The following is a 25786-nucleotide window of genomic DNA, read 5'->3' on the forward strand; positions in this document are numbered from 1 at the left end:
ATTAGTAAGAATTTAAAATGGCAGAGAGGGGTTTTAACACGTGCGGATTACCTCTGGAACAGGTAATGTGCTCGAGTGTTAATGCACCTCTCCTGCAGACCGTAACCCAACTCCTGAAGTTTGGAATGGGACCGTTGGGAGAAATTTAACACAAGCGTTGTAAGATAGAGTTGAGCATTATTTTATCTGCAGGACAAGGGGAAGTGGGTACAAACTGGTAAAAGGCAAGCTCCAGACTGCTGTTAGGAAGATCTTCTTCAAAGAGTAATCAATACCTGGAATAGTATTCTGGTTGGGTAGTGGGGTAAAAACGACACCCAAGGAACAATTAGATACTGTGCTGGTGGGGATGGAGGTGGGGGTTTTATGAAAAGATGAACTGCTTGGAAAAATGGCCTCTCCTATCCGTACTGATCTTTGCAACTGGCCACCGAGTATCACTGCAGACACAACCCAATCATCTCAGCTCCAATGAAAAAAGCCCATAGCTCTCAAGTTTCGTTTTGTAACTGTAACCCCCTCGTCCCTGGTAACATGCGAGTGAATCTACACTGTATCTTTTTGATTGCTTCTATATCATTCCTGTAATGTATTGGGGAAGGGGGTGGGGGGAGGGGGGGGTGGTGGGACAGAAAAGGGTTGGTCAAGTATTACAAAAAGAAAATACTGCAGATGCTGGAAATCTGAAATAAAAACAGAAAATGCTGGAGATACTCAGCAGGTCAGGCAGCATCCGTGAAGAGAGGAAACAGAGTTAACCTTTTGTCAGAACTTGGTCAAGTATTAGGTGTGTTAAATCAAGTCAAGTCAAAACAAAACAATACCTTCTGAAAAGATTTGGGTACGTTATAATCTCTCTGCTTCTTTCATCCCTAAACCGTCATTTTTACCTTTCCCTCTATCCTAAGCCTTTTTCACCTGCCAACATGTCAACTCCAGCTGGGAGAGAGCAGAATGACGACAACTGCAAACACCTCCCCGGCCTACACTGTTCAAAGGATCAGCCAGCAGGGGGCGGACAATACCCATAATTACACGTGGGTCGACCTCGCCTGTCAGATCTATTCAAGAGATTAGGACAATGCCTCACAGCTTTTCCACTGATCAACCTTCTCAAACGTGAGCTAAATTTACAGAGATATGCGTTGTAATTATTGTTGAAGAGAGCTGTTTGGACAGAATCTCAAAGGCATGTTTACAATGAGTCCTTGTCCAAAACTACCTTATAGATGCAGTAAAAGTACAGGAAATAGTAGATCTAATACAAATTAATACATCATTTGGCAGAGTGTTTTTAGTTTATGCACAGTTTACATCTTGCAGTGAACACTTGTGTTGCCAGAAGATAGGTGCAGCAATGCTTAGTACCATGGAGTAGTTAATCCACGCCCCCCGCAATGGTTCTGTACCTCTCAGCTGGGCTTACAGGGGAGGTACGGTGCTTCTCCAAGTGAAAAATGGGAAAGTCAGAACACAAATGAATTTGAGGCCCACTCTCCCAGGCTTCCCACCAGCCTGAATGACAACTGGGGTTGCCAACCCTCCAGGGCTGACCTGGAGTCTCCAGGAATTAAAGATTCATCTTCTGGACACTGCTGTGAGCAAGCAGGGAGAAAAATCCTAGGGAGCATTAAAAAATGTGTTTTATTTTCATTGTCTTTGCACACTTTTGTTTATTAGTTCTAAAAATCTTGGAGATGGGGAAGCAGGCAGTTTCAGCGGGCGGGGCGGTTGGAAGCAGGAGGTCATGTGAGCAAACCTCCAGGAATCGGCCCAACCAGAGTTGGCAACCCTCTCGACAACAGCATTCTCAGAGACTTGGGGAAATAGTAGTTCAGTTTTATTCACCTCCCCATCTTTCTGCACACTATTCCCAGGACTGGGAGACATGATGCTCCCAGGATTCTGCCAATCCCATTCAGGAGTTGGTTGTTGGTTGCACGAGACCCAGGATGCCTCAACGGCTCATTTTCTGTCCCTGTGGGAGCCTCCATTCTGTGAACACACTTTGCTAGAGGTTAGGAACTCGACAGGGAGATTTGTGAGTTGAAATATTCTACTGCCCAGTGGCACAAGGCATTGGGGAACAAGGTGTCAACTGTTTCACTATTGAACCAGAAACAGCAGCTGGACATGCAAATCTGGTAAATTAACAGACAGAGCCGATACATTTCAAAGCAAATCCAGAGGTAAGCTCATTACTTTGAATGTCTAGCCAGGTTAAATTAAATTAACATCTGTTTCTTAGTACCTAATGCAGGTTTACAGATTTCACTTGATAACACGAATGATGTCAAGATTTAATCAATACAATAACCACTTTTGTTTTTGGATGGATTCTAAAGAGACCCGATTTTCATTAAAAAGTGTTTGTAGATCAAACGATGGCATAGGTCAGATCAAATCACATCACGTTCCATAACTTGTGTGGAACGTCATTGCTACAGAAATGATGCATGACTTCTTCGGGCTCTTTTCTTTTCTCTCTCCCCCCACTTCCCTTGCCAAAAATTAAAAGTTTGCCAAACAATTTTCATGACGCTAATGACCTTCCAGTAAAAATAAATGCGATTTTAAGATATTAAAATCTCCGTGGCCTTGAAATCACACTGTGCAAATATGACTGTATGGGTTAACACCGCCATCAAAAGGGAGGTCAAAATTGACACAGCTCAACTTCAAGGCATCATAGTGCAAGTAAATTTAAATCACCCATGGTCTCACTTCTGGAATATAGTATCACGATTTTAATCTCAACCTAAAATATAGGTTTACTAAAATGGCATGATATTAATATTTAGCACACTTATCTATGATAATAAAATTCTTGTACTTGATGGACTATTGTACTTCCCTTTCATTCCTCCAACCACTAGACGGCACTGTTACCATTCCTAACTTGTGTCTCCCCGCTCTCTTCGCCACGCGCCCAATAGAAGCTATATTATTTTTAAAGTTTACGCATTTAAAAAAACACAAGCCATTTCTACTAAAAAGTTTACTTTTACAATCTCTCCCTGCTGGATTCAAACTGCTTCCGACTCAGAGACCCCTCACTGCCTGACCGCACATGCTGCCCACTCCAATGGTTCCGCTGATCTACCCAATAAGATGCACTGCAACCTGCTTTGAAGTCTCCGGCCATTGGACCTGTGGCCTCCCACCCTCTCAAGCTAATCTTCGTAACTTTAGATCACCATCACCTTCCTCATTCCTGCTTCTCCTCTTCATACCTTATCTTCACCAAGTGTACAAAACAGGCCCTTTTTAAACAGAAGATTGCACTTCAGTGCACAGTGCTGGTTCTACAGCACAGCAAAGATAAGGCACCAAAAGGAAAAGCAAGAGCAAGGTGAGTGGGAGCCTGGCCATTGCAAACACAGACAGGGCAGCACTGATAGATAATCGGATGGCACTATAACGCTATACTCTAACTGAGGTCTTTATTAAGGGCCCTGGTACTTTGCCTTCCTTTAGCCTAACTAACTTAACTGACCAGAGCACTGTACAGTTTGATCATTGCTTCCGCGGACTTATATTCTACTGTTTTGGCCGTGTAGTTCAACATTCCATTTGCCTTCTTGATTGCTGGTCGCATTGGCTGGACTTGTTTTGCATCGAGTCTACTAAATCCCCCAGATTCAACTGTCCCCTACTCAGTCTGGCGTCACCTGCAAATCTGACCATTTTACATTCCGGTCGCCTGTCATTTTAATTCACCGCCCCATTCCCACTCAGACCTCGCTGTACTCGGGCTCTTGCATTGTTCCACGGAAGCTCAACGTAAACTCGAGGAACAGCACCTCATCTTCCGATTAGGCACTTTACAGCCTTCCGGACTCAATATCGAGTTCAACAATTTCAGATCATAACCTCGGCCCCTATTATATTTTTACTTATTTTTTATCCACATCTTTGTTTTGGCCCTTTTCCCTCCCCCCTTTTTTTCTCTCTCCCACATGGCAGCTGTCTCCCATTCTGCCAGCGCATTTCACACCTAATCTAGAGCCGTCTTTTGTCTCCACTAGTCCTATCACCATCTCGTCTCGTTTTGAATACCTCTTAATGTCTCTTCACTTCTCTTTTGTTCTCTCCCAGCCTGGCCTTTCAATCTATTTCATTTCCTGTGCTTTTCCAGTCTTGACAAAGGGTTTCGACCTGAAACGTTGACTCTATTTTCGCTCCACGGATGTTGCCTGGCCTGCTGAGTTTTTCCAGCATTTTCTGTTGTTATTTCAGTTTACATTGAGCTTCAGAATCCAAACTCTTAATATAAATTAGAAACAGTCAATATTAATATCGTGTAAATGAAATATCGATGAATGTAATGAATTTTTATTATATACTCATCGGATGTAAAGCGCTTTGAGACTTTTGAGAGACGCGATAAGACGCTATGTAAATGCAAGACTTTCTTTTAAAAAGTGATTGAAAGCTGCATTTGATGAGGTCATGACAGGAAGACAGTCACCTTTTAGAAATTTCCGACATCAGTAAAGGGATAGCCAGCAGTTTTGTTCCTTCCCGTAGAGCGCTTGCTACCAGTGACAGAGCTCGCAGCACGAGAACAAGGACAAGTGAAGGGCATCACTGAAATTATCTCTTCATTCCCCTCCAGCAGATGGGGCACAGCTCCATTTATTCACAGTACTGAGAACACTGCTCTGTATCCCTCAAGTCTTTGAGCAGAACACAGCAACACGGATTAATTCAGCGGCCCCAAGACCAGCAGAGCACACACTACTTAAATATTAAACCTGCTCTGTTACACGACTTGTTTCTCTCTAAACATTTGGAAGCTGGAAGCTTAAAACATTAGCCTTTACAATCAAGGCTCTATGATAGATGTCAGGAGCTCATTACTAGAGTAAATCACTTTGAGCACTTCATAGACACAAGGCATTTAAAAAAAAATTTAAGCACACGTCAAGTTTAAGGCTTTTACAGTGTTTCAGTCCCACCTACCCCTTATCCGATGATTTCCCAATTAACATGATATGTAAAGACTGGCTCACTATCATATCTGTCACTCCGCCTGACTCAAAGACAGTATAGCGTGAAACAGGGAGCACTTGGATTGAAGGTGCACTCAGTAAATACTGTACTTATAGCGAAATAAAATGAGAAGTGGATGTTTTTGTTTCAAAGCAGACCACTCGTTAACCTGCCGGCATTAGCTATTTGGGTCATTTATGGGGCCCTTACCTTATGGTTTTTGCATTGGTATGAAACAGTTTCACATGCACAGTGGGCACAAGAGCAGGAGCACGACTTGGGAGTCAGGTCAGTGATCTGCACAGAAGCCAAGAGGTGTGAAGGCAGATTCACAAAGCAAAAGGATAATGCCATTAACTTCCTTTGAACTGTATAAAAACACGATTTGGAATGGAATTTAAAATGGCATTTGGAAGCCATAGAGATACTTCTTATAGCGGGAAGACAGTACAGTGGGTCTGCTGGCCTGAGCAGGCTGTGACTACAGTATAAATGGCCCCTTAGATTTATGGAGTCAATCAAATACATAGAAACATAGAAGATAGGAGCAGGAGTAGGCCATTCGGCCCCTCGAGCCTGCTCCACCATTCAATGAGATCATGGCTGATCATCCAAATTCAGTACCCTGTCCCTGCCTTCTCCCCATATCCCTTGATCCCTTTAGCCTTAAGAAATATATCTAACTCCTTCTTGAATGTATTTAATGAATTGGCCTCAACTGCCTTGTGTGGTAGAGAATTCCACAGGTTCACCACTCTCTGGGTGAAGAAATTCCTCCTCATCTCAGTCCTAAATGGCTTACCCCTTATCCTTAGACTGTGACCCCTGGTTCTGGACTCCCCCGCCATCGGGAACATCCTTCCTGCATCTAGTCCTGTTAGAATTTTATAAGTTAGAATAGTTAGAAAGCAGAATTCAGTTATTGAAATAATTTGAAACTTAAGCAAGGGTCTCACCTTCCAGGCTAACGGGGCCACCATGTTAACAATGGGCAAAGCGCAAGGACATAAAACAGACTAAAATCCTGCAATTCACACAAATCATTGCAACAAAAATGATGCATGGCTCCTCACCCTCTCCACCAGCCACCCAACCCCCGCCCCCCCCCCCGACCCCAAAAAGGCACCCCCACAAGCTGTGACAGAGCAGAATTGTTCGAGTCTAACAGTACATGGACTTAAGCTCTCAGGCTGGCTCCACGACTAAACGCACCACCTGGTATGGTACATAGCCATAGAGACCTGGAATGGCTCACGTTTCATCCCCAGGCCGTGCTGAGTTAGCTGACCTCAGCTGGGGCATCTGTTAGGTTGCCTACAATTAGCTTCAACCTCCCCGAGCTAGAGCTTGGGAGTGGGGGGGGGGGGAATAAAGCAGGAAAGAAATGGAAGATAAAAAATCAACCCGAGATCCTGGCCACTATCCAGTGGCTCCTGCGTGTGTGTGGACAGAGGGCGAGGGCGGCATCAGGTTCGGGTGTGATGCCCCCCAGAGTTGAATATTCTGATAGTACTCACCATCTAGGCTCATGCATGAAAAGTGACCACCAGGGAGTTGCCAGTTTCCATGGAACTGTACCCAAGTATGAGTCACCACCTTCTGAAAGGAGTGGAGAGGCTTGGAAGAATTTAAAACATTTTTAAAAGGCGGATGGATTAGCTGTTCGCAGTAACGACTGGACAAAGCGGGATTAGAGCACTGGTCCATCACAGAGAACATCCTCTAAACTGCTGCAGTCAACAAGTCTTAATTGAAAGGGCGCATGGCAGTATCTGGGAGAAACCCACTAAATCCAGGTCCACTGGATAACAAAGACTAAATAATTCACACTCTGCCATGCAATTCCAGGATTTGTATCACTGTTTTGGGGAAAATCACATTCCCGGATTCCATCCTCTCTCTTGCGAAAACCACAAATCAATGACCTCAACTGAAACCTTGGCTAAACCGTCCTGCAATGGACTATGTACAAGGAGGTACAGAACAATGTACTTCTGATGGTAGCAGACCTGACTCTTAATTCATTTGATTGAAGAAAACTATTACTTTATGATAAAGAATTAAAAAATCACTGGCTGCTATAAAATCACACCATTATACAAATAACAACAGAGAATGCTGGAAAAACTCAGCAGGTCATTATACAAATCCTAATCTTGCTCAGACTCGGTGTGGATTCACAACCTTTAATAGAGTTCTACTGCCCTCTGCTGTAATTAATAAGTAACTGCACCACAGTCCTTACACCCAGGACCTTTCAGTTTGAATTAGCTACCATTTTGATCTCTGGGTTAATAAGAAGAAAGACTTGCATTTCTATCGCGCCTTTCACGACCTCGGAACGTCCCAAAGGGGTTTACAGCCAATGAAGTACTTTTTGAAGTGTAGTCACTGTTGTAATGTAGGAAACGCGGCAGCCAATTTGCGCACAGCAAGCTCCCACAAACAGCAATGTGATAATGACCAGATCATCTGTTTTTAGTGGTTGTAATATAAAGTTAAATCAGACGGAGACTGAAGAAGGGACTCCTTTTAAAGTGACTGGGGGAGTTGTAATAAAGTCACAACTGAAACATTAAATTGGGATGTATGCGTCTCCCACAGAACGCACATACTGAACTATGCAGTGAGAACACTTCCTGTACAAGGGACAGATGGCAAGATTTTCTGCAACTGTCCTAACCCTTGATGTTGGCAAGGATGGGAAGGCCAGAGTAAATGTTGCCTCTCGCAGAAGCTGCTGAGTGGACACGAGTTTCACAAAAGAGCAATTCTGCCAGGATTTCTAAATATAAAATTGCTCGTCTGAGAGATCACGTTGTCAGTCATCCAAATTATTTCTTTACACTTGCTAAAATAATTTAACTAGAGGAAGTGAATCAGGGAATAAGATGCAGTGTAGGTATAGCAGAGGTGGTCAGTGGGGTAGGGAAGATCTGCTAGCGAGGATCAGTGCAACAGAAAGCAAGGCAACACTGAGGGATCAGGAAGTGAGTTAGCACCATTTCTTACAAGCCTGTCAACTTCTGTTTTTCAGCTTCACCAATGCTACAAAATAGCTCAGTCTGGCAAGATGGTGTGAGGAATTTAATATTTGTTCAGCTGAATTGAATTTCTTATTGCCGAAGCTTCCTTTATGCTACAAGTTCAACATGGCCAGCATAGTGATTATTTACCAATCTCAGCCAGAGTTCCCCCATCAGCTCTTCTGTACAGACCACCGATACAGGACTGGGAAAAAATCACGCTGCAGCTCAACAATACTGAGCCTTGGAACAAGCCCATCCACTTTCTTTCTGAGAACCAGCCAGCAGATTCATTTCCAGATAACTCGCTCAGTGGAAAATCAGATCTGCGTTGTCTAATACAGCTTACATTCTGAGGGTGTAGGTTGAGGTAACCTAAATTTGAGGTGGGCCACAAAGAAGGTGGAAGGAGGAAGCTCGCAATGCAGCACCAGGTCTAGAGCAGAGGCAGGGCCTACAACTGGGTTTTGAAACAGCAGAAACTCGTGTTACCTAGATATTGAACTCAAATATATATGCACAGGGAAGGATACAAAACTGGTGCTAGTAGGATCCTGAAAGCTCCAAGAGATGATCTGAATCGGAATGTCCAAGTCAAAGCTAACCAGAGTGCACTTGACCAAGGCTGAAGCCAATGACCCCCACTGTTCCTTTTTACATTTGCTTTGGGAACCCGATTTTTAAAGGCTCACTCCTCGTTTGTTGCGCAAAGCCACCTTGTCTTTAAGGATAATCTTCAAACACCAGTCTTTTTCACCATTGCCTGTCTGGGGAGGCCAAGAGAAGTTCCACAGGCTAAGTTTGTGCCTGGTAGGAAAACACCAAAGGCATGCTGGTGACCATCAGCAGTTGGGGAAGGGCTTGCAACAGGATGTGCAGAATCTGAAGCCAGATTTTGCTGTCATGGACTGAAGAGGAACTTCAGTTTGTAGGGTTATTCATATTCGCCTAGTACATCACACGTATTCAAAGGGCGCAGAGAGGGCCACCTTCTCAACACAGGTACGTGCTGAGGAGTGAAATGTCTGTGTTAATGAAAACTTTGCTCGTTGGCCCCTATATCTGATTTTGAAAGAACCCAGAACACCACACAATTCGAGCAGAAGATTGCTTTGACAAGAAAATAAGCGCAAGTTCAGGTTCTGGACTTCCACTGATGAGGCGACTTCGAGGTGGATTGACTGGAGTACGGCACCAATAAAAGAGGTTGTGGCGACTGGCATCCTGTTCACCAATGGCAAATAAAGGACTACAGCGCCTTTGAGCATTTCAGAATTGGTGGAAAGGGCATGGAACACTTGACTGGAGCTGCTGGAGAAATGCAATGCGAGTGGATAGTTTCAGTGGCCGAGTGCAGTTTGAGCATCTAACAGGTTTGGCCTGTACATTGTATCTGTCATTTCAAGTCAAGTCAAATGATAAGATTATACTTGAGGCCTATAGGACTGGAAGGTTTTTGACTTTGCAATGACAAAAAGTAAGGCTCCTTTTAAAAGCCAGAGGTAAAGGCTTAGCTGAAGTTGCAGGTATAAGGCTTCTTCAGAAGCACTACACTTCTGAATTGAGGTCCAACAATGGTTGACACTTCAATCTACCTGTAGCAGATTCAAATGATTATCTGGCCCACTGAGACTAATTTGTACAGCTTCTCAAAGGAGAGGCAGGAGCTGTTGATTATATTTGCGCTGTTGGTTTCTCTCAGATTTGAAGGCCGTTCGAACAATAGCACAAGGTTTTTGAAGTTAAAGGCTGCGAATTCTAAAAGTGGATTATGACATAAGTGGAAACGAAAAGCAAATTGAGTCATGTACTTGTGAGGATTGCTCGTCCATTAAAGGAGTTTTGTAGCGCAAGCCAGAAGATTGCAAGTGTTCATTCAGTCCTACTCTGATTGACTTACAATACAGTAAAAAATATTACAATGTTAGGTTGATTTTTTTTTAAATCCTGTCAGTTTTGCTCAATTACATTTAAAGGTTCAGGAAAAAATGTTGATGATCTTTCTTTTGGGGGGTTATACTAGTAGTCATTCCGTCCCTCGGAAAATTGACTTACAAAAAGGCAATCAGAATTATACCTGGCCTAACATGAGGAGGCTCAGTGAGCAGATTGGCCATTTTATTCCGTTTTATTTGAAGAATACATTTTGACATAATTAATAGAGTAAGAGTGAAGAGCTTTGTATCCAAAAGGCAAAACACACAAGGTAGCAAAAAGACTGTGTCCCAGATCCAAACTCACTCTGTGCTGAGCAGGTAATTTAGTAGGTGATTATGCAGCTGAACAGCCAAGGACTTTAGAATGCAGCTGGCATCACATAGCCAATCGCCAAGAGTCAATCTGAAGAATTGGACATGGCTGGTATGAGCAATATTAATCCTCTAGAAGACTCACTTGCTTATAAACCTGACCCCAGTTAGCTTTCCTGTCCTAAAAGCTGATCTTCTGCTGCACAAGGTACTAGCAGTGTTCTGTTGGAACTGTTGAACCTAACTGATTAGAAGCAACCCTGTCTGCTGACTGTTCAGAGCCATTTGATGGAAAGTTGAAGCTTTTGATACTTCATTGTTATACAGGAATTTCAAGTTACATTTACTTACCACATGTATGGAATGTATTTAGACTTATGTACTGCAATTATCTTGGCTTTGCTACCATGTAGTTGCTGCAATCTGATACATCAAACCACATTTTAAGATAAGAAATATTTTCTAACAGCTCTCTAATTAAAGAGCTCCACATGCCAATCTGTAAGTCAAATAATTAGACTAGCCAATACATAACAACCTGTTGGACTGACTATATCACCGCAGTGGAAGTCACATGGCACAATATCACTGCAGTGGAAGTCACATGGCACAATATCACTGCAGTGGAGGTCACATGACACAATATCACCGCAGTGGAAGTCACATGACACAATATCACTGCAGTGAAGTCACATGACACAATATCACTGCAGTGGAGGTCACATGACACAATATCACCGCAGTGGAAGTCACATGACACACTGTCGCCGCAGTGGAGGTCACATGACACACTGTCACCACAGTGGAGGTCACATGACACACTGTCGCCACAGTGGAGGTCACATGACACACTGTCACCACAGTGGAGGTCACATGACACAATGTCGCCGCAGTGGAGGTCACATGACACAATGTCGCCGCAGTGGAGGTCACATGACAATGTCGCCGCAGTGGAGGTCACATGACACAATAGCGCCAAAGTGGAGGTCACATGGCACAATATGGTCACATGGAACAGAGCGACCTGGGGGTTCACATACACAAATCTTTGAAGGTGACAGGACAAGTTGATAAAGCTGTTAAAAAGGCACACAGGATACTGGGCTTTATTTATAGGCATAGAGTACAAAAGCAAGGAAGTTATGCTAAACCTTTATAAATCACTGGTTAGGCCTCAGCTGGAGTATTCTGGCCAATTCTGGGCACTGCACTTTGGGAAGGATGTAAAGGTCTTGGAGAAGGTGCGGAGGAGATTTACTAGAATGCTACCAGGAATGAGGGACTTCAGTTACGCAGAGAGTGTCGAAAAAACGGGGGTTGTTCTCCTTGGAACAGAGAAGGTTAAGAGGAGATTTGATAGAGGTGTTCAAAGTCATGAAGGGTTTTGAGAGAGTAGAGAGGGAGAAACTGTTTCTAGTGGCAGAAGGGTCGGTAACCAGAGGACACAGATTTAAGGTAATTGGCAAAAGAATGAAGCGAGATGAGAATTTTTTTTACGCAGCAAGTTATGATCTGGCATGCACTGCCTGAAAGGGCAGTGGGAGCAGATTCAATAATAACTTTCAAAAGGGAATTGGGAAAATACTTGAAGGGGAAAAAAATTGCAGGGCTATGGGGAAAGGGCAGGGGAATGGGACTATTTGGATAGCCCTTTTAAAGAGCTGGCATAGACACAATGGGCCGAATGGCCTCCTTCTGTGCTGTATCATTCTATACTATCACAGCAGTGGAAGTCACAAGAAACGTAGTATATTGTCACTGTAGTTCATTTTGCATCTATCTGAAACAGCAACATTGCCCTCACTGTTGATGGCGTGATCTGAACCCTGGTGAGCTGCTACCTGGTAACGCACTCCTGCTGTATGTTATTCTATGGATCAAACACCTTCAGCCATCTGTTCTCTGCATTACGTAGAGTATAAAGTGGTCTTGTGTGTAGTAAATTCTGTTCTTCTCACATTAGTTTAATTACCTCCCCCCACCCCCCAACTCCTGCCCCGTGTGCCCGTGTCATGCTTCATGTCCGCTCTGTTCAGTTTGAGCGTCCCTCACCCCGACTACTGCACTCTTTTACGAGAAAATGCCTTCACCTACACATGGCCACTCAGCATCCATTGAATCCAGTACAGTGCTGCTCATTGGCCTCTTGCAGTGGGTAGTTAGCATTAATCAGATGCCCAAACATGCAGCCACAGGAGTTAATCGCATTCAATGTGTCCGGTGAGGTGCACCAAGTAATCGCCTCGAGTTGCTGCACCAGCTGGGAACACAGCCTGGCAGAATTCACAGACTTGGGAGTTGAGGCTTGATTCAGAGTTCAGTGCGGTTTCGTGTCCTGCGCGGCAATCCTCAGGCAAAAAATGAGGGCTCCACGAACTCTGCAGCCAATCAGAAACACCGTTAACATCTATCACATCAAAGGGAACTAGCTTGTGTTGTTGGAAGGTTTTTTTCCCCCCCCTAGCAGATCTTCAGTGCCATTACTCACAGTGAGTCTGAGGCTACACTGTTTTATAACAATATAATGCTGTTATTCTATGTAATGCATAATGTATTATCCTGGCCACTGACTTACAGTGACTGAATAAATCAAATTCTGTCTTTCTTGCATGGTATTCTAGGATTCTCAGTGTTTTGGAAATTGAATTCTAAAATTGTTCAATTTTCTGTAAATTAGTGACCTTGATTGTTCTCTATTCATCAATGAGTGGTCTCTACTTTATATATATTCTTTTACCCATCTACTTGATTTTAATCCCTTAACTTTTTAAAACTGGAGACATAGCAAGATGTACTAGGGTGGAGGTAGGTACCTGCTGTTCAGCAGTACAGGGGTAGTACTGGGGTAGAGGATGCTGGAGTTTGGCAGCAGTGGGGTGGACATCAGAGAATGATACAGCACAGGAGGCTGCCATTCGGCCCATCGTACCTGTGCCGGCTTTTTGAAAGATGCTGGGATTTGCCGCAGTGAGCTGGAGATGCTGGGATTTGCCACAATATGGTGGAGATGCTGGGATTTGCCGCAGTGAGGTGGAGATGCTAGGATTTGCCGCAGTGAGGTGGAGATGCTGGGATTTGCCACAATATGGTGGAGATGCTGGGATTTGCCGCAGTGAGGTGGAGATGCTGGGATCGGGCCGCAGTGAGGTGGAGATGCTGGGATCGGGCCGCAGTGAGGTGGAGATGCTGGGATCGGGCCGCAGTGAGGTGGAGATGCTGGGATCGGGCCGCAGTGAGGTGGAGATGCTGGGATCGGGCCGCAGTGAGGTGGAGATGCTGGGATCGGGCCGCAGTGAGGTGGAGATGCTGGGATCGGGCCGCAGTGAGGTGGAGATGCTGGGATCGGGCCGCAGTGAGGTGGAGATGCTGGGATCGGGCCGCAGTGAGGTGGAGATGCTGGGATCGGGCCGCAGTGAGGTGGAGATGCTGGGATTGGGCCGCAGTGAGGTGGAGATGCTGGGATTGGGCCGCAGTGAGGTGGAGATGCTGGGATTGGGCCCCAGTGAGGTGGAGATGCTGGGATTGGGCCCCAGTGAGGTGGAGATGCTGGGATTTGCCGCAATGTGGTGGAGATGCTGGGATTTGCCACAGTGAGGTGGAGATGCTGGGATTTGCCGCAGTGAGGAGGAGATGCTGGGATTTGCCGCAGTGAGGAGGAGATGCTGGGATTTGCCGCAGTGAGGTGGAGATGCTGGGATTTGCTGCAGTGAGGAGGAGATGCTGGGATTGGGCCCCAGTGAGGTGGAGATGCTGGGATTTGCCGCAGTGAGGAGGAGATGCTGGGATTTGCCGCAGTGAGGTGGAGATGCTGGGATTGGGCCCCAGTGAGGTGGAGATGCTGGGATTTGCCGCAGTGAGGTGGAGATGCTGGGATTTGCCACAATATGGTGGAGATGCTGGGATTTGCCGCAGTGAGGTGGAGATGCTGGGATTTGCCACAATATGGTGGAGATGCTGGGATTTGCCGCAGTGAGGTGGAGATGCTGGGATTGGGCCGCAGTGAGGTGGAGATGCTGGGATTGGGCCGCAGTGAGGTGGAGATGCTGGGATTGGGCCGCAGTGAGGAGGAGATGCTGGGATTTGCCACAGTGAGGTGGAGATGCTGGGATTGGGCCGCAGTGAGGAGGAGATGCTGGGATTTGCCACAGTGAGCTGGAGATGCTGGGATTGGGCCCCAGTGAGGTGGAGATGCTGGGATTGGGCCCCAGTGAGGTGGAGATGCTGGGATTTGCCACAGTGAGGTGGAGATGCCGGGATTTGCCACAGTGAGGTGGAGATGCTGGGATTTGCTACAGTGAGGTGGAGATGCTGGGATTTGCCACAATATGGTGGAGATGCTGGGATTTGCCGCAGTGAGGTGGAGATGCTGGGATTGGGCCCCAGTGTGGAGGAGATGCTGGGATTTGCCGCAGTGAGGTGGAGATGCTGGGATTGGGCCGCAGTGAGGTGGAGATGCTGGGATTGGGCCGCAGTGAGGTGGAGATGCTGGGATTGGGCCCCAGTGAGGTGGAGATGCTGGGATTTGCCGCAATGTGGTGGAGATGCTGGGATTTGCCACAGTGAGGTGGAGATGCTGGGATTTGCCGCAGTGAGGAGGAGATGCTGGGATTTGCCGCAGTGAGGTGGAGATGCTGGGATAGGGCCCCAGTGAGGTGGAGATGCTGGGATTTGCCGCAGTGAGGAGGAGATGCTGGGATTTGCCGCAGTGAGGAGGAGATGCTGGGATTTGCCGCAGTGAGGAGGAGATGCTGGGATTTGCCCCAGTGAGGTGGAGATGCTGGGATTTGCCACAATATGGTGGAGATGCTGGGATTGGGCCCCAGTGAGGTGGGGATGCTGGGATTTGGCCGCAGTGAGGTGCAGATGCTGGGATTTGCCGCAGTGAGGTGGAGATGCTGGGATTTGCCACAGTGAGGTGGAGATGCTGGGATTGGGCCGCAGTGAGGAGGAAATACTGGGATTTGCCGCAGTGAGGTGGAGATCCTGGGATTTGCCGCAGTGAGGTGGAGATGCTGGGATTTGCCGCAGTGAGGTGGAGATGCTGGGATTTGCCGCAGTGAGGTGGAGATGCTGGGATTTGCCGCAGTGAGGTGGAAATACTGGGATTTGCCGCAGTGAGGTGGAGATGCTGGGATTTGCCGCAGTGAGGTGGAGATGCTGGGATTTGCTGCAGTGAGGAGGAGATGCTGGGATTTGCCGCAGTGAGGAGATGCTGGGATTTGCCGCAGTGAGGTGGAGATGCTGGGATTTGCCGCAGTGAGGAGGAGATGCTGGGATTTGCCGCAGTGAGGAGGAGATGCTGGGATAGGGCCCCAGTGAGGTGGAGATGCTGGCATTTGCCGCAGTGAGGAGGAGATGCTGGGATTTGCCGCAGTGAGGTGGAGATGCTGGGATTTGCCGCAGTGAGGTGGAAATACTGGGATTTGCCGCAGTGAGGTGGAGATGCTGGGATTTGCCGCAGTGAGGTGGAGATGCTGGGATTTGCTGCAGTGAGGAGGAGATGCTGGGATTTGCCGCAGTGAGGAGATGCTGGGATTTGCCACAGTGAGGTGGAGATGCTGGGATTTGCTGCAGTGAGGAGGAGATGCTGGGATTTGCCGCAGTGAGGAGGAAATGCTGGGATTTGCCGCAGTGAGGTGGAGATGCTGGGATTTGCCACAATATGGTGGAGATGCTGGGATTTGCCGCAGTGAGCTGGAGATGCTGGGATTGGGCCGCAGTGAAGAGGAGATGCTGGGATTTGCCACAGTGAGGTGGAGATGCTGGGATTGGGCCCCAGTGAGGTGGAGATGCTGGGATTGGGCCCCAGTGAGGTGGAGATGCTGGGATTTGCCACAATATGGTGGAGATGCTGGGATTTGCCCCAGTGAAGTGGAGATGCTGGGATTTGCTGCAGTGAGGTGGAGATGCTGGGATTTGCCGCACTGAGGTGGAGATGCTGGGATTTGCCCCAGTGAGGTGGAGATGCTGGGATTTGCCCCAGTGTGGAGGAGATGCTGGGATTTGCCCCAGTGAGGTGGAGATGCTGGGATTTGCCGCAGTGAGGTGGAGATGCTGGGATAGGGCCCCAGTGAGGTGGAGATGCTGGGATTTGCCACAATATGGTGGAGATGCTGGGATTGGGCCCCAGTGAGGTGGAGATGCTGGGATTTGCCGCAGTGAGGTGGAGATGCTGGGATTTGCCACAATATGGTGGAGATGCTGGGATTGGGCCCCAGTGAGGTGGAGATGCTGGGATTTGGCCGCAGTGAGGTGGAGATGCTGGGATTGGGCCCCAGTGAGGTGGAGATGCTGGGATTTGCCACAGTGAGGTGGAGATGCTGGGATTTGCCACAATATGGTGGAGATGCTGGGATTTGCCGCAGTGAGGTGGAGATGCTGGGATTTGCCGCAGTGAGGTGGAGATGCTGGGATTTGCCGCAGTGAGGTGGAGATGCTGGGATTTGGCCGCAGTGAGGTGGAGATGCTGGGATTGGGCCCCAGTGAGGTGGAGATGCTGGGATTTGCCGCAGTGAGGTGGAGATGCTGGGATTTGCCACAATATGGTGGAGATGCTGGGATTTGCCGCAGTGAGGTGGAGATGCTGGGATTTGCCACAATATGGTGGAGATGCTGGGATTTGCCGCAGTGAGGTGGAGATGCTGGGATTGGGCCGCAGTGAGGTGGAGATGCTGGGATTGGGCCGCAGTGAGGTGGAGATGCTGGGATTGGGCCGCAGTGAGGAGGAGATGCTGGGATTTGCCACAGTGAGGTGGAGATGCTGGGATTGGGCCGCAGTGAGGAGGAGATGCTGGGATTTGCCACAGTGAGCTGGAGATGCTGGGATTGGGCCCCAGTGAGGTGGAGATGCTGGGATTGGGCCCCAGTGAGGTGGAGATGCTGGGATTTGCCACAGTGAGGTGGAGATGCCGGGATTTGCCACAGTGAGGTGGAGATGCTGGGATTTGCCACAGTGAGGTGGAGATGCTGGGATTTGCCACAATATGGTGGAAATGCTGGGATTTGCCGCAGTGAGGTGGAGATGCTGGGATTGGGCCCCAGTGTGGAGGAGATGCTGGGATTTGCCGCAGTGAGGTGGAGATGCTGGGATTGGGCCGCAGTGAGGTGGAGATGCTGGGATTGGGCCGCAGTGAGGTGGAGATGCTGGGATTGGGCCCCAGTGAGGTGGAGATGCTGGGATTTGCCGCAATGTGGTGGAGATGCTGGGATTTGCCACAGTGAGGTGGAGATGCTGGGATTTGCCGCAGTGAGGAGGAGATGCTGGGATTTGCCGCAGTGAGGTGGAGATGCTGGGATAGGGCCCCAGTGAGGTGGAGATGCTGGGATTTGCCGCAGTGAGGAGGAGATGCTGGGATTTGCCGCAGTGAGGAGGAGATGCTGGGATTTGCCGCAGTGAGGAGGAGATGCTGGGATTTGCCCCAGTGAGGTGGAGATGCTGGGATTTGCCACAATATGGTGGAGATGCTGGGATTGGGCCCCAGTGAGGTGGGGATGCTGGGATTTGGCCGCAGTGAGGTGCAGATGCTGGGATTTGCCGCAGTGAGGTGGAGATGCTGGGATTTGCCACAGTGAGGTGGAGATGCTGGGATTGGGCCGCAGTGAGGAGGAAATACTGGGATTTGCCGCAGTGAGGTGGAGATGCTGGGATTTGCCGCAGTGAGGTGGAGATGCTGGGATTTGCCGCAGTGAGGTGGAAATACTGGGATTTGCCGCAGTGAGGTGGAGATGCTGGGATTTGCCGCAGTGAGGTGGAGATGCTGGGATTTGCTGCAGTGAGGAGGAGATGCTGGGATTTGCCGCAGTGAGGAGATGCTGGGATTTGCCGCAGTGAGGTGGAGATGCTGGGATTTGCCGCAGTGAGGAGGAGATGCTGGGATTTGCCGCAGTGAGGAGGAGATGCTGGGATAGGGCCCCAGTGAGGTGGAGATGCTGGGATTTGCCGCAGTGAGGAGGAGATGCTGGGATTTGCCGCAGTGAGGTGGAGATGCTGGGATTTGCCGCAGTGAGGTGGAGATGCTGGGATTTGCCACAGTGAGGTGGAAATACTGGGATTTGCCGCAGTGAGGTGGAGATGCTGGGATTTGCCGCAGTGAGGTGGAGATGCTGCGATTTGCTGCAGTGAGGAGGAGATGCTGGGATTTGCCGCAGTGAGGAGATGCTGGGATTTGCCGCAGTGAGGTGGAGATGCTGGGATTTGCTGCAGTGAGGAGGAGATGCTGGGATTTGCCGCAGTGAGGAGGAAATGCTGGGATTTGCCGCAGTGAGGTGGAGATGCTGGGATTTGCCACAATATGGTGGAGATGCTGGGATTTGCCGCAGTGAGCTGGAGATGCTGGGATTGGGCCGCAGTGAGGTGGAGATGCTGGGATTGGGCCCCAGTGAGGTGGAGATGCTGGGACTTGCCACAATATGGTGGAGATGCTGGGATTTGCCCCAGTGAAGTGGAGATGCTGGGATTTGCTGCAGTGAGGTGGAGATGCTGGGATTTGCCCCAGTGAGGTGGAGATGCTGGGATTTGCCGCAGTGAGGTGGAGATGCTGGGATAGGGCCCCAGTGAGGTGGAGATGCTGGGATTGGGCCCCAGTGAGGTGGAGATGCTGGGATTTGCCGCAGTGAGGTGGAGATGCTGGGATTTGCCACAATATGGTGGAGATGCTGGGATTGGGCCCCAGTGAGGTGGAGATGCTGGGATTTGGCCGCAGTGAGGTGGAGATGCTGGGATTGGGCCCCAGTGAGGTGGAGATGCTGGGATTTGCCACAGTGAGGTGGAGATGCTGGGATTTGCCACAATATGGTGGAGATGCTGGGATTTGCCGCAGTGAGGTGGAGATGCTGGGATTTGCCGCAGTGAGGTGGAGATGCTGGGATTTGCCGCAGTGAGGTGGAGATGCTGGGATTTGCCAGAGTGAGGTGGAGATGCTGCGATTTGCCAGAGTGAGGTGGAGATGCTGGGATTTGGCCACAGTGAGGTGGAGATGCTGGGATTTGCCGCAGTGAGGTGGAGATGCTGGGATTGGGCCCCAGTGAGGTGGAGATGCTGGGATTGGGCCCCAGTGAGGTGGAGATGCTGGGATTGGGCCCCAGTGAGGTGGAGATGCTGGGATTTGCCACAGTGAGGTGGAGATGCCGGGATTTGCCACAGTGAGGTGGAGATGATGGGATTTGCCACAGTGAGGTGGAGATGCTGGGATTTGCCACAGTGAGGTGGAGATGCTGGGATTTGCCACAATATGGTGGAGATGCTGGGATTTGCCGCAGTGAGGTGGAGATGCTGGGATTGGGCCCCAGTGTGGAGGAGATGCTGGGATTTGCCGCAGTGAGGTGGAGATGCTGGGATTGGGCCGCAGTGAGGTGGAGATGCTGGGATTGGGCCCCAGTGAGGTGGAGATGCTGGGATTTGCCGCAGTGAGGTGGAGATGCTGGGATTTGCTGCAGTGAGGAGGAGATGCTGGGATTGGGCCCCAGTGAGGTGGAGATGCTGGGATTTGCCACAGTGAGGTGGAGATGCCGGGATTTGCCACAGTGAGGTGGAGATGATGGGATTTGCCACAGTGAGGTGGAGATGCTGGGATTTGCCACAGTGAGGTGGAGATGCTGGGATTTGCCACAATATGGTGGAGATGCTGGGATTTGCCGCAGTGAGGTGGAGATGCTGGGATTGGGCCCCAGTGTGGAGGAGATGCTGGGATTTGCCGCAGTGAGGTGGAGATGCTGGGATTGGGCCGCAGTGAGGTGGAGATGCTGGGATTGGGCCCCAGTGAGGTGGAGATGCTGGGATTTGCCGCAGTGAGGTGGAGATGCTGGGATTTGCTGCAGTGAGGAGGAGATGCTGGGATTGGGCCCCAGTGAGGTGGAGATGCTGGGATTTGCCGCAGTGAGGAGGAGATGCTGGGATTTGCCGCAGTGAGGTGGAGATGCTGGGATTGGGCCCCAGTGAGGTGGAGATGCTGGGATTTGCCGCAGTGAGGTGGAGATGCTGGGATTTGCCACAATATGGTGGAGATGCTGGGATTTGCCGCAGTGAGGTGGAGATGCTGGGATTTGCCACAATATGGTGGAGATGCTGGGATTTGCCGCAGTGAGGTGGAGATGCTGGGATTGGGCCGCAGTGAGGTGGAGATGCTGGGATTGGGCCGCAGTGAGGTGGAGATGCTGGGATTGGGCCGCAGTGAGGAGGAGATGCTGGGATTTGCCGGAGTGAGGTGGAGATGCTGGGATTGGGCCACAGTGAGGTGGAGATGCTGGGATTGGGCCGCAGTGAGGAGGAGATGCTGGGATTTGCCACAGTGAGGTGGAGATGCTGGGATTTGGCCACAGTGAGCTGGAGATGCTGGGATTGGGCTGCAGTGAGGAGGAGATGCTGGGATTTGCCACAGTGAGGTGGAGATGCTGGGATTGGGCCCCAGTGAGGTGGAGATGCTGGGATTGGGCCCCAGTGAGGTGGAGATGCTGGGATTTGCCGCAGAGAGGTGGAGCTGCTGGGATTGGGCCCCAGTGAGGTGGAGATGCTGGGATTTGCCGCAGAGAGGTGGAGATGCTGGGATTTGCCGCAGTGAGGTGGAGATGCTGGGATTTGCCACAATATGGTGGAGATGCTGGGATTTGCCACAATATGGTGGAGATGCTGGGATTTGCCCCAGTGAAGTGGAGATGCTGGGATTTGCCGCAGTGAGGTGGAGATGCTGGGATTTGGCCGCAGTGAGGTGGAGATGCTAGGATTTGCCGCACTGAGGTGGAGATGCTGGGATTTGCCCCAGTGAGGTGGAGATGCTGGGATTTGCCGCAGTGAGGAGGAGATGCTGGGATTTGCCGCAGTGAGGAGGAGATGCTGGGATAGGGCCCCAGTGAGGTGGAGATGCTGGGATTTGCCGCAGTGAGGAGGAGATGCTGGGATTTGCCGCAGTGAGGAGGAGATGCTGGGATTTGCCGCAGTGAGGAGGAGATGCTGGGATTTGCCGCAGTGAGGAGGAGATGCTGGGATTTGCCCCAGTGAGGTGGAGATGCTGGGATTTGCCACAATATGGTGGAGATGCTGGGATTGGGCCCCAGTGAGGTGGAGATGCTGGGATTTGGCCGCAGTGAGGTGCAGATGCTGGGATTTGCCGCAGTGAGGTGGAGATGCTGGGATTTGCCGCAGTGAGGTGGAGATGCTGGGATTTGCCGCAGTGAGGTGGAAATACTGGGATTTGCCGCAGTGAGGTGGAGATGCTGGGATTTGCCGCAGTGAGGTGGAGATGCTGGGATTTGCCGCAGTGAGGAGGAGATGCTGGGATTTGCCGCAGTGAGGAGGAGATGCTGGGATTTGCCAGAGTGAGGTGGAGATGCTGGGATTTGGCCACAGTGAGGTGGAGATGCTGGGATTTGCCGCAGTGAGGTGGAGATGCTGGGGTTGGGCCCCAGTGAGGTGGAGATGCTGGGATTGGGCCCCAGTGAGGTGGAGATGCTGGGATTGGGCCCCAGTGAGGTGGAGATGCTGGGATTTGCCACAGTGAGGTGGAGATGCCGGGATTTGCCACAGTGAGGTGGAGATGCTGGGATTTGCCACAGTGAGGTGGAGATGCTGGGATTTGCCACAATATGGTGGAGATGCTGGGATTTGCCGCAGTGAGGTGGAGATGCTGGGATTGGGCCCCAGTGTGGAGGAGATGCTGGGATTTGCCGCAGTGAGGTGGAGATGCTGGGATTGGGCCGCAGTGAGGTGGAGATGCTGGGATTGGGCCGCAGTGAGGTGGAGATGCTGGGATTGGGCCCCAGTGAGGTGGAGATGCTGGGATTTGCCGCAATGTGGTGGAGATGCTGGGATTTGCCACAGTGAGGTGGAGATGCTGGGATTTGCCGCAGTGAGGAGGAGATGCTGGGATTTGCCGCAGTGAGGTGAAGATGCTGGGATTTGCTGCAGTGAGGAGGAGATGCTGGGATTGGGCCCCAGTGAGGTGGAGATGCTGGGATTTGCCGCAGTGAGGTGGAGATGCTGGGATTTGCCACAATATGGTGGAGATGCTGGGATTTGCCGCAGTGAGGTGGAGATGCTGGGATTGGGCCGCAGTGAGGTGGAGATGCTGGGATTGGGCTGCAGTGAGGTGGAGATGCTGGGATTGGGCCGCAGTGAGGTGGAGATGCTGGGATTTGGCCACAGTGAGCTGGAGATGCTGGGATTGGGCCCCAGTGAGGTGGAGATGCTGGGATTTGCCGCAGAGAGGTGGAGATGCTGGGATTGGGCCCCAGTGAGGTGGAGATGCTGGGATTTGCCGCAGTGAGGTGGAGATGCTGGGATTTGCCACAATATGGTGGAGATGCTGGGATTTGCCACAATATGGTGGAGATGCTGGGATTTGCCCCAGTGAAGTGGAGATGCTGGGATTTGCCGCAGTGAGGTGGAGATGCTGGGATTTGGCCGCAGTGAGGTGTAGATGCTGGGATTTGCCGCACTGAGGTGGAGATGCTGGGATTTGCCCCAGTGTGGTGGAGATGCTGGGATTTGCCCCAGTGAGTTGGAGATGCTGGGATTTGCCCCAGTGAGGTGGAGATGCTGGGATTGGGCCGCAGTGAGGTGGAGATGCTGGGATTGGGCCGCAGTGAGGAGGAGATGCTGGGATTTGCCGCAGTGAGGTGGAGATGCTGGGATTGGGCCACAGTGAGGTGGAGATGCTGGGGTTGGGCCGCAGTGAGGAGATGCTGGGATTTGCCACAGTGAGGTGGAGATGCTGGGATTTGGCCACAGTGAGCTGGAGATGCTGGGATTGGGCTGCAGTGAGGAGGAGATGCTGGGATTGGGCCGCAGTGAGGTGGAGATGCTGGGATTGGGCCGCAGTGAGGAGGAGATGCTGGGATTTGCCGCAGTGAGGTGGAGATGCTGGGATTGGGCCACAGTGAGGTGGAGATGCTGGGGTTGGGCCGCAGTGAGGAGGAGATGCTGGGATTTGCCACAGTGAGGTGGAGATGCTGGGATTTGGCCACAGTGAGCTGGAGATGCTGGGATTGGGCTGCAGTGAGGAGGAGATGCTGGGATTTGCCACAGTGAGGTGGAGATGCTGGGATTGGGCCCCAGTGAGGTGGAGATGCTGGGATTGGGCCCCAGTGAGGTGGAGATGCTGGGATTTGCCGCAGTGAGGTGCAGATGCTGGGATTTGCCACAATATGGTGGAGATGCTGGGATTTGCCGCAGTGAGGAGGAGATGCTGGGATTTGCCACAGTGAGGTGGAGATGCTGGGATTGGGCCCCAGTGAGGTGGAGATGCTGGGATTGGGCCCCAGTGAGGTGGAGATGCTGGGATTTGCCGCAGAGAGGTGGAGCTGCTGGGATTGGGCCCCAGTGAGGTGGAGATGCTGGGATTTGCCGCAGAGAGGTGGAGATGCTGGGATTTGCCGCAGTGAGGTGGAGATGCTGGGATTTGCCACAATATGGTGGAGATGCTGGAATTTGCCACAATATGGTGGAGATGCTGGGATTTGCCCCAGTGAAGTGGAGATGCTGGGATTTGCCGCAGTGAGGTGGAGATGCTGGGATTTGGCCGCAGTGAGGTGGAGATGCTGGGATTTGCCGCACTGAGGTGGAGATGCTGGGATTTGCCCCAGTGAGGTGGAGATGCTGGGATTTGCCGCAGTGAGGAGGAGATGCTGGGATTTGCCGCAGTGAGGAGGAGATGCTGGGATAGGGCCCCAGTGAGGTGGAGATGCTGGGATTTGCCGCAGTGAGGAGGAGATGCTGGGATTTGCCGCAGTGAGGAGGAGATGCTGGGATTTGCCGCAGTGAGGAGGAGATGCTGGGATTTGCCCCAGTGAGGTGGAGATGCTGGGATTTGCCACAATATGGTGGAGATGCTGGGATTGGGCCCCAGTGAGGTGGAGATGCTGGGATTTGGCCGCAGTGAGGTGCAGATGCTGGGATTTGCCGCAGTGAGGTGGAGATGCTGGGATTTGCCGCAGTGAGGTGGAGATGCTGGGATTTGCCGCAGTGAGGTGGAAATACTGGGATTTGCCGCAGTGAGGTGGAGATGCTGGGATTGGGCCGCAGTGAGGTGGAGATGCTGGGATTGGGCCGCAGTGAGGTGGAGATGCTGGGATTGGGCCGCAGTGAGGAGGAGATGCTGGGATTTGCCACAGTGAGGTGGAGATGCTGGGATTTGGCCACAGTGAGCTGGAGATGCTGGGATTGGGCCCCAGTGAGGTGGAGATGCTGGGATTTGCCGCAGAGAGGTGGAGATGCTGGGATTAGGCCCCAGTGAGGTGGAGATGCTGGGATTTGCCGCAGTGAGGTGGAGATGCTGGGATTTGCCACAATATGGTGGAGATGCTGGGATTTGCCACAATATGGTGGAGATGCTGGGATTTGCCCCAGTGAAGTGGAGATGCTGGGATTTGCCGCAGTGAGGTGGAGATGCTGGGATTTGGCCGCAGTGAGGTGTAGATGCTGGGATTTGCCGCACTGAGGTGGAGATGCTGGGATTTGCCCCAGTGAGGTGGAGATGCTGGGATTTGCCCCAGTGAGGTGGAGATGCTGGGATTGGGCCGCAGTGAGGTGGAGATGCTGGGATTTGGCCACAGTGAGCTTTAGATGCTGGGATTGGGCCCCAGTGAGGTGGAGATGCTGGGATTTGCCGCAGAGAGGTGGAGATGCTGGGATTGGGCCCCAGTGAGGTGGAGATGCTGGGATTTGCCGCAGTGAGGTGGAGATGCTGGGATTTGCCACAATATGGTGGAGATGCTGGGATTTGCCACAATATGGTGGAGATGCTGGGATTTGCCCCAGTGAAGTGGAGATGCTGGGATTTGCCGCAGTGAGGTGGAGATGCTGGGATTTGGCCGCAGTGAGGTGTAGATGCTGGGATTTGCCGCACTGAGGTGGAGATGCTGGGATTTGCCCCAGTGAGGTGGAGATGCTGGGATTTGCCCCAGTGAGTTGGAGATGCTGGGATTTGCCCCAGTGAGGTGGAGATGCTGGGATTGGGCCGCAGTGAGGTGGAGATGCTGGGATTGGGCCGCAGTGAGGAGGAGATGCTGGGATTTGCCGCAGTGAGGTGGAGATGCTGGGATTGGGCCACAGTGAGGTGGAGATGCTGGGGTTGGGCCGCAGTGAGGAGGAGATGCTGGGATTTGCCACAGTGAGGTGGAGATGCTGGGATTTGGCCACAGTGAGCTGGAGATGCTGGGATTGGGCTGCAGTGAGGAGGAGATGCTGGGATTGGGCCGCAGTGAGGTGGAGATGCTGGGATTGGGCCGCAGTGAGGAGGAGATGCTGGGATTTGCCGCAGTGAGGTGGAGATGCTGGGATTGGGCCACAGTGAGGTGGAGATGCTGGGGTTGGGCCGCAGTGAGGAGGAGATGCTGGGATTTGCCACAGTGAGGTGGAGATGCTGGGATTTGGCCACAGTGAGCTGGAGATGCTGGGATTGGGCTGCAGTGAGGAGGAGATGCTGGGATTTGCCACAGTGAGGTGGAGATGCTGGGATTGGGCCCCAGTGAGGTGGAGATGCTGGGATTGGGCCCCAGTGAGGTGGAGATGCTGGGATTTGCCGC

At 50.9% G+C, this 25786-nt stretch overlaps 1 protein-coding gene across 1 annotated transcript in view; it reads right to left on the reverse strand.

Moving 5' to 3' along the window:
• Positions 1 to 9954: 9954 nt before the first annotated feature.
• The window catches only part of LOC147097076 (TRAF family member-associated NF-kappa-B activator), a 110147-nt gene continuing 94315 nt past the window's right edge, over positions 9955 to 25786 (reverse strand). Inside the window, exon 3 of the mRNA XM_085972526.1 lies at positions 9955 to 12648. Coding sequence (XP_085828652.1) covers positions 12469 to 12648 — 180 coding nt within the window. The 3' untranslated portion in view covers positions 9955 to 12468. The remainder of the gene's footprint in view (positions 12649 to 25786) is intronic.

The sequence above is a fragment of the Somniosus microcephalus genome, chromosome 33, assembly GCF_052327205.1.
Source record: "Somniosus microcephalus isolate GS21.2 chromosome 33, FLI_Smic_1.0, whole genome shotgun sequence".
Taxonomy (NCBI): domain Eukaryota; kingdom Metazoa; phylum Chordata; class Chondrichthyes; order Squaliformes; family Somniosidae; genus Somniosus; species Somniosus microcephalus.